Source organism: Fulmarus glacialis, unplaced genomic scaffold (assembly GCF_000690835.1).
Source record: "Fulmarus glacialis isolate BGI_N327 unplaced genomic scaffold, ASM69083v1 scaffold4883, whole genome shotgun sequence".
In the NCBI taxonomy this organism is placed as follows: Eukaryota; Metazoa; Chordata; class Aves; order Procellariiformes; family Procellariidae; genus Fulmarus; species Fulmarus glacialis.
The window spans coordinates 62,929-71,301 of NW_009204726.1; the positions used below are offsets into that span (position 1 = coordinate 62,929).

The 8,373-nt window shown below is 39.2% G+C and overlaps 2 protein-coding genes across 2 annotated transcripts in view; one reads left to right on the forward strand and one right to left on the reverse strand.

The window, feature by feature from the left end:
- Nucleotides 1–1,991, forward strand: part of UTP20 (UTP20, small subunit (SSU) processome component, homolog (yeast)) — a gene marked incomplete at its 5' end in the record, with an annotated part of 64,219 nt that extends 62,228 nt beyond the window's left edge. Inside the window, 2 exon segments of the mRNA XM_009575080.1 lie at nucleotides 1,068–1,213; nucleotides 1,583–1,991. Coding sequence (XP_009573375.1) covers nucleotides 1,068–1,213; nucleotides 1,583–1,738 — 302 coding nt within the window.
- Nucleotides 1,992–2,462: 471 nt separating this feature from the next.
- Nucleotides 2,463–6,687, reverse strand: ARL1 (ADP-ribosylation factor-like 1). The gene is made up of 5 exons (XM_009575079.1): nucleotides 6,555–6,687; nucleotides 5,075–5,156; nucleotides 3,962–4,073; nucleotides 3,058–3,236; nucleotides 2,463–2,849 (listed from the first exon to the last, which is right to left on the reverse strand). Exons 1-5 carry the CDS (start codon nucleotides 6,643–6,645, stop codon nucleotides 2,819–2,821), a joined length of 495 nt encoding a protein of 164 aa, XP_009573374.1. The 5' UTR covers nucleotides 6,646–6,687; the 3' UTR covers nucleotides 2,463–2,818.
- Nucleotides 6,688–8,373: the final 1,686 nt, after the last annotated feature.

The window sequence follows — 8,373 nt, forward strand, 5'->3', positions numbered from 1 at the left end:
TCTTGGCTTAAGAACAAGACGCTGGTTTTTAAGTAGTTCATGAAAACGTGTTAAGTCAAGCAAAATCCAATGTCAGGAAAAGAACGGACAACAAACCAAAAAAGAGTTGTATTACTCTCAATCTGTGTTTGTATGTGCCATGAAAATTCAGTGTGCAGCACTGGGTCCCCACATCTCAGAAGGCGTACAAAAGAACTGAAAAAACTTAGAGGAGGGCAGTGACAGTGTTCTAGGTAAGGAACAGCTGCCTTGTCTACCATTTTTTTTTCTTTTTTTTAGCTAAGCAAGTAAGAGACTTGGAAAAGATATGGTAGAGATTGACAGTATCGTTGAGTGGATAAAGATCAACTTTTTGCTTTCTCTGCCAGCACAAGAACCAGGGGCCTTCAAATGATTTTTCAGAATAACTGCAGAGATGTTTTTTCACATGGTAGGGGGTGTAGGCCCAGGGAACTTGTCACTGAAGGATGTTGTGGAGGCAAGCAGCTTACACAAGCTTCTCTGGAGGCTGTACAAGCACATGGAAGGGGGATCTGTTGGAAGACTGAAGGAAACATTTGCCCTGCTCTCAGTTTTCACTTAGCATCTCTCTGTAGCCTTTTTTTCCCCCCAATATCTTCTTTTTCGGTGATTGTAGTTAATACATTTTAACTAACTAGTGATAGATTAAGCCAGCCCTTATTGTGTGTACTCGACAGAGATGCTGACTGACAAGGCTGGAATCCCCTCTATTTCCAACAAAGCCTATTCCAAAAGAGCCCTGGTGGCTATATAGATCAAGCCACTTTTAATAACCTCTGGGATGCCATTATCCTTCTGAAAAAAACTTTTGCTTCTGAGCAGCATTGTTTTTTGTTTGCCTATGCAAAGCGCCACTTGTGGTCCTCCGGGAAAGCTGGTGAAGAACCAGCAGATTTCACAAGCACCTTTGCTCTGCTCTCTACAGTATATTGGGCAAGATGAATCAGTACAGTCGTCCTTTAGCAAATGAAGAGGAATCCTTACTGGGCTCTTGGCTTTCATTCAATTTGCTGAAAAGATTAAACAAGTTAATTTTGTTTTATTAGATCCAACGCTGAAAAACCTTTCCCAAGAAATCATAGAACTGCTCAAGAAGTTAGTGGGACTGGAGGCTTTTTCGCTTGCCTTTTCTTCTGTGCAGAAACAGGCCAATCAGAGAAGAGCGATGAGGAAAAAGCAGAGGGCTTTGCAGGTAAGAGTCTGCTTTCTCTTCTGGGAAAAAGAAATAGGGTTTCTCTAAAGGCTTGAGAGCTGATCGGGAAGGTGAGTTTGAGCAAGAACTTCATCCTGAATTGGGACAGTTTCATTTCTGAAACTTCACAAGAAGCTGTTTCAGATCAGCCTCTTGGGCAGGTTCTGGCTGGCAGCGATGCTGTGCCTTCCTGCTAACCTGAGGAGCAGTGGTAAACCTGGGCAGAGGGGCCAGAATACCCTCAGTTTTGAGGAGCCTAACAAAACCCGTGTGTTGTCTTACCAGTCACCGGTTTCTTAGGACGTACCTGATGTTTACAGGGACAGTTGTTAGTTGTAACTAAGCAAACAAATGTATTGTTTTCACTAGACTGTAGCAAACCCTGACATCGCTGCAAGGAGGAAGCTGAAAAGACATAAGAATAAAGCGGAAACCAGGAAGAGAAAAATAGAATTCCTGCGCCCTACCTACAAGGCCAAGAGACCTCGAACTCATGCACTGAAAGATTTAGCAATGGTGGAATGAAAAGGCTTTTCCTTCCTGGAGAATTAATTTATAAAAAGAATTTCAAGCTAAAGAACTAATTACTGTTTAAAAAAAAAGTATTTACATATTTTAATTGTATTTATTCATATTTTTTCATGTCCTCTTTTTCATCTGGGATCTTAAATAAAAGCTTTTACATTTTTTTGCAAACCTGTATACTTACCAGAGCACATACAGTTAATAGACAATCACCATGATTTTTTTTATATTAAATTTTACTTCCTTTTTAAAAGATGGGTTCATGCCTGCGAACATCCTAGCTCCTGGAGAGAAAACAAGCTGCCTCCTGACTTTGATTTATCTTTCAGTTTCTGCAGCTAATACCGAGCAACTTAATTGTCATTTGTGGCTAAGCTGAGAATATGGGAATAACAGCTCATGAAGGTAGAAGTTAAATCAAATTACAGCCCTGGCCCACCAGGGCAGTAGGTGGTTATTGAAGACATTTATTTTCCTTTCAGAAAACCAATGCTATGTTAGCAGCTAGAGGTACAGTATTTATGGCTGTTGCTGTACTTTACTGTAGCATTGCAGCTACACTGAAGGATTCTGAAGTATAACCTCTTTATAAGGTTATATTTTTACATATATATATAAAAGGAAACCTCTTTAAATGTTTAGCTATGTGGCTGTTAGAACTGGCAGCACTAGGACTTGTTTGTGTAAGCAACCAGCCTCTAGCAAGCAACACACCTATCAGTACAGCTGACAGTTCCACATTTTATTAGTGTTTTAATTACACAAACATAGTAGCCACTCAAACTTAAGACCACCAAAGGGGGCAGGGGGGGAACAATAAAAAAAAAAAACTTTCCAGCCAATAGACTTTCATACAAATTAACATAAGTACATCCTTTAAACAGAAAGAAAGAAATGGAATATCATAATGTACACAGACATTCACTTGGTTCAGTTTTACAATTCAAGAAAGGCATCCACATTACAGGAGTCAAACTCAAATCTGTCCTATTGACAAGTACTTGTGGCCTGAAAATACTTGACTGCAGAAAGAGGGATGTTGGATATAGCTGAAACTTCTTTGCAGTGGTCAGCTGTGCATCACTGCCTGCTCTTCAAGGCCTCCACCAACCTAGGGAAAAGGTTAAGTCAGTGTACTGAAAAGTCATTTCATTCATGTTGAAATACTTTCAGGCCAAAGCTACTGTTTCTTCTCGTGTGGAACTCTTGTCTTTTATGTCAGACAGACTTTCCACAGATCCAGTCTTCAAAAAAAAAAAAAAACAAACCAGTACAAGATATTTTTCTAACGAAGCTAGCATAGTTAGACTGTTACTCACCATTCCATTGCTTCATCAAGCCCTGTGCCTTTAGTTGCAGAGGTTTTGAATATCTGCCATTTTCGGTCCTTCAAAGCCGGTAAGCCAAGTGCGTTTGCCATTTCTGTGGGAGTCATGGCCTGTTCCATGTCCTGCTTATTTGCAAACACCACCAAAATGGCTTTCTTCAACTCTTCTTCCTAAAAAAAGAGGGGAATCATGCAAGTTGTTGCAGACACTTTAACAGAATTTATTTAAGCAGAGAAAAACCCATAGAATGAAAAGAAACTTCAGCAGTTCTCATGATGATTTTCAGTTTGCTGAGTTTTGTTCTTTAGAAAATTCTTCAGTGAAAGAATGGTATTTACTTTCAATTCCAGTGTGACACCGCATAGGAGCAATTTCAAAACATGGCCGGTTATGCCCATTACATTATGAAACAAGCTGGTAGTTGGATTTAACAAGGCATATCAAAGATCTTGCAGGAATTTTGGGGGAGTGGGTGTGGGGAAATATGAAGTTTTTAACAACTCTTCCTACTCATATTACCTTGTTGCACATATGTTCTTCAGCTTCAAAACACAGTAGGATACTAATCACTGTTAATTCTTCAGGGCCTGATTCTGCCACCACTGAAGCAGTGATCAGCTGGCCTTGCAGACAGATAAATTCTCCTATGACGAAAAGGCTACACGTAACTAACTTCCTGCCCAGACAATGCTGCACAACACTGCACAATGCCTGCAGCGTATTTAGTGCTTTTCAGTCGGAAGTGTTGCACAGGCCTATTCTGAGGGCTGAAGTTTCACAAGTGAAGTTGAGCTTCACTTGATTCACTGAATCAAATTTCACATTTGCTCCAAAAAAAGGTTTTAACTTCTCGTTTCTGTTCTACTGATAACGATTGTCATCCTTGTTTTCTTACCTCTAACATAGCAACAAGCTCTGATTTTGAAGTGCCAATTCTGTCTCGATCACAGCTGTCCACTACATAAATGACTGCGTCTGTATTTGAATAGTAACACCGCCAATATGGCCTGTAGAAGAAAGGTAAGTTCCAGTAATATAATTTGCACTTTTAGCTGCGGTTTTTAGCCAGATAATGAAAACCAGATTACCCAGAGGAAGTAAAAACTGTCTCTGGGGTGAAAGGCCCCAGGAAGCAATTAGAAGATATCTTCAAGAGGCTACAAAAAGAAACAGACAGTACAAACACTTTCAATAGCAGAAAGGAAAAAAGAAAAAGAAAGCAGCTTGAAAACAGGGAAAGGACAGAAGTGCTGGGGACAGATTTATTTGGGAATCATCCTGCAGGACATCAGGGACAGGGAAGCAAAGAAAGTTTAAACACACGAGCTTCTGCCATAGATAATCATTATGATCACCAAAGAAAGAAACAGAGAAATCTTAAATGACTAATTCATAATTCATACAGGCAAGTAATTAACAAGGATCAAAACAAACCACCTTTTTCAGAATTATCTTACTGAAACTAAAAAGGGAAGGAATCTGCACCTTACTTATTAACTAACTAACTACGCTGCACCTTAGTACCTAGTGTTCAAAAAGGAATCACGGAAAGATCATACAGGGGTGCTGAAGAGATCACTACAATTATGCATATAATGACTCATAACAAAACTTCTACAGCTTGCTAAAAAAAATTATCATCGTCTATACCTAAATTCAATTTCCTAGCTCTGCATTGTTAAGAATATTTAAATATCTTTTTGGGTTTACATCACTCACTTCCCTCTTTCTCAGAATGCCTACACAATTGCCTACTACACAAGTAAACTCATTTTTCAAAGCAAAACTGTATACAAGTGAAAACATTCACTTGTTTCTTTCCAATCTGTAGTCCAAAACAGGTTTTACTAACTGATTTCTGTCAGATGGAAGTGCTCTCCTGATGATGGGCTGGTTTTAAAACAAAAGAACCAATTTTCAGAAGTGCCAGCTATGAGAATTCCAAGAACTTAGCATTTTTTAGAGAAATGTAATTGTATCTTTCTTTTGATTTTAAGAGATCTATTACCTTATGCTTGTCTGTCCTCCTAAGTCCCAAACTTGAAATTTCAGATTCTTGTATGTCACTGTCTCAACATTGAAGCCAATGGCTGAAACAAAGTTAAACAATTTCACTGTTGGTGATTTTTCTTTATTTTTCTGAAGAACATTACAGCACTTCTTAGTTTAAAATTTTCAGGCCTGAAAATTCTCAGTAGCTACACAATGAAGTTCATGCCCTTTGCGAAGTTACCCCAACAAACGTTTCGGGCTCAAACTAATGCGATAATTTTTTTCCTTGAACAATAAAAACACATTGTAAACATATTGTAGAAATTTGTAACAAATGCTAAGGTGGTTAAAAATGAACAGAAGTGTTCCTGAAATCACTAAAAGAAACAGAGCAAGGGTTAAAGGAGTGGCCTGTTTTGATAACCAAGCACACAACTGACAGCAATAAAACACTAAGGAATGTGTCCTCTGTGTCATCACCAGATCTGCACTCTCGTAAGACCACAGCAGAACCAACTTCTCAGCAGAAGACTTGACACTGTGGTGTCTGGAAGATGGCAATAAGGTTACAGCATATCACATATATCATTCCTTTTCCTGCCAGCCCAGAGAAATACAACACAGGGAAGTGAATGATGGATGCAGACTGCCTAATATTTATGGAGGCTGAAATAAGCAAAACCTCAAGGCAAAAGGATTACGGCATAGTAAACTGCTGGCTTCTAAAACGTAAAAAAGACCTGACCAAAGTCAGTTTATCGTGGCCATTCAGGAGGAACCCAAGAGACATGACAGGGACTCAAAAGCCAAGCATCCTTTGTCCTTCACGTTACACAGAACGATCCTAGCCAGACCACTTCGGCACACACATCTGGGTGTTTGTAATAGGCAGGTATGGCTGCATGAATGCTAAGACAATTGGTGAAATCCATTAGATTTTTTTAAATAAGCATCATCTCCTTCCATGAGATCTCACATTAAGTTTTGTTACACTTTCTACGTAACGTAAAGTTAAACCATCTGGTTTCTTCTTCTCTGTGTTAAACAGAAATGTTTATATTACAAACTGAAGACCCTTGTCAAAAAAAAAGAAATTAGGTAGGTACGATTCACTGACACCATCCTATGTAGAATTTTTTTTGTACAATAATAATAATCTCTAGAATTTGAAGACAAAAGACTTATATAGTCAACAGTTACCATTTACTGAACGTTTAACTACCAAGAAAAGTCTGCCAAATCATGGTAATAATCTTAAGGTCAAATACTTTTTGCATTCAGCAGGGCAGCATAAAATATTCCTTTATGTAGTACTTGTATAGCACACTGTAATACTGTTATGCAAGAAAGTTCTTAAATACAACAGTGCAAGCCTCCCACAACGTAAGGTCCTTTTGTTTACAAAGGAAGTGTGTAGCGAATTCAGCTGACAAAGCTTACGTGTTAGAGCTACAGGCAAATCGGCTATTTTCACTAAGGGACTACTGATCACTTACTCGGAATGGTGGTAACAACTTCTCCAACTTGTAACCTGTAGAGAATGGTTGTTTTTCCTGCTCCGTCCAGTCCCAGGATGAGAATCCTCATCTCTCGAGTTCCAAACAAACTAGAAAAGATGGTGGAGAAAAAGCCCCCTACAAAAATCAGAACAGAAGGATGTTTCAATATGAGCTAGCAGTATGGAGGATATGGAAAGGCAGACAGATCGACCTCATTTCTTACTAAGCAACAATAGTTTCTTTCTCCAGTGAAAATTGTTGCCCCGATACCTGTGAGCTGAACTACGTTATATTTTCCTGTTTTTATGCTGCTATTTTATGGTAGCTCAATCCAGCAAAATCACGTTGCAGCAGCATCAAGCTTCCTCACTGTGGTTAGGATTTTTTTTCCTGTTCTCTTATTTGCCAAAATCTGAGCCCACTTCTTTTTTGTTTGTATCGGACTCTCCTTTTTCAATGCAGGAGACTATACTGGGACATGCTGAAGCCTGAAACAATTCTTTCTGATGTTTGTGGTCTCCCACAGGACCATCCACTTCTTTTTTTCTTAAAATGAAGTATAAATCAGTAGGTACATGTTAAATCACAGTCCATTACAAACTACGAAGCTGCACTAAATTAAGTATGTTAATGCTACAGAGAAGTCTAGGAGCTGATTTTAAATGCCCCCCCACCACCACCCCTTTTTTCTTTTTTCCAAAACTGGCTTGCCCCAACATCTCATTTATTTTTTAAATGCATGTAAGAGTACTTGTGGCCAGACTAATATCTGATTTGTACCTATTAGATGTTTAAGTGTATAAAGAATACTAATGTTCTAGGCCAGTAACAATGACATTTTTTCCAATGATTTTTATAACAAGTATCTCTAATGCTAAATAATAATTTTGTAAATCTACCTAAACCCTGTAAAAGGTAATGAAACACCAAACAAGCTAGACTCACATTTGATAAATACAGAAGAGACAAATTAGAGAAGATTTGCAACCAAAATCGTATTGAAAGAGGTTTTGATAAAAATTATTCCCTGTGTTTGCCTTTCTAGGCATCTGTGATGCCTTTCCAGGGAAAGGAGGGAGCAATGAGCTGCGTGCTTATGCATAAGAAGGAATTCAAACTGATAACAGGTTGCTTTACTTCTTCTAAGCCCATCCCACCACAGAAGCCATGCACACTACAGACATGGAAAACAAAGAGAAGGTATAAGGGACCATCTGTTGCCAGTCTGCATAGTGCTGCTCAAGGCATTGTTTACCGTGAGACAGGCAAATAACCTTAACAAAACTGAGCTGCAAAAGGTACTTCAGTAGAAACATTTGAAGTAGAAGGCTACTATGTGATCCATGGAGGCCTAAGAGATGAGAACTCTTTCCTCTCAGTCAGTCACTTTGCTTACTGCCAGACACCTCTCATTCCCTCTTTTTATATTCTAATAGGCTTTTTCCACACTAAAACACTGCTCAAATACCATCTGTAATAAGACAGATTTATGTTAATCACTTAATCCCTAGATTCAGGGCCTCTTACTGTTCCCTCTACTTTTTTTTACTATTCTACACCACCTCTTTTCGTAATTAATTTCTTATTAGCAACCCATGACGTACCCGAATCAGAGTTTAATTTAGGCAAGTCTCAGGAGTACAAAAGCATTGCGATCTTCCACCAAACGCATACTCCTGCTGTGCTGCTACTCCTACGACTCGCCATTGCACAGGTAACAACGAGCCCCTGAAAACGCTGCCCTGAAGCGCCTCGGCAGCAGCACCCCAGGAGGACACTCCAGCGCCAGGAACCCGACCGCCGACAGGGACCGGTC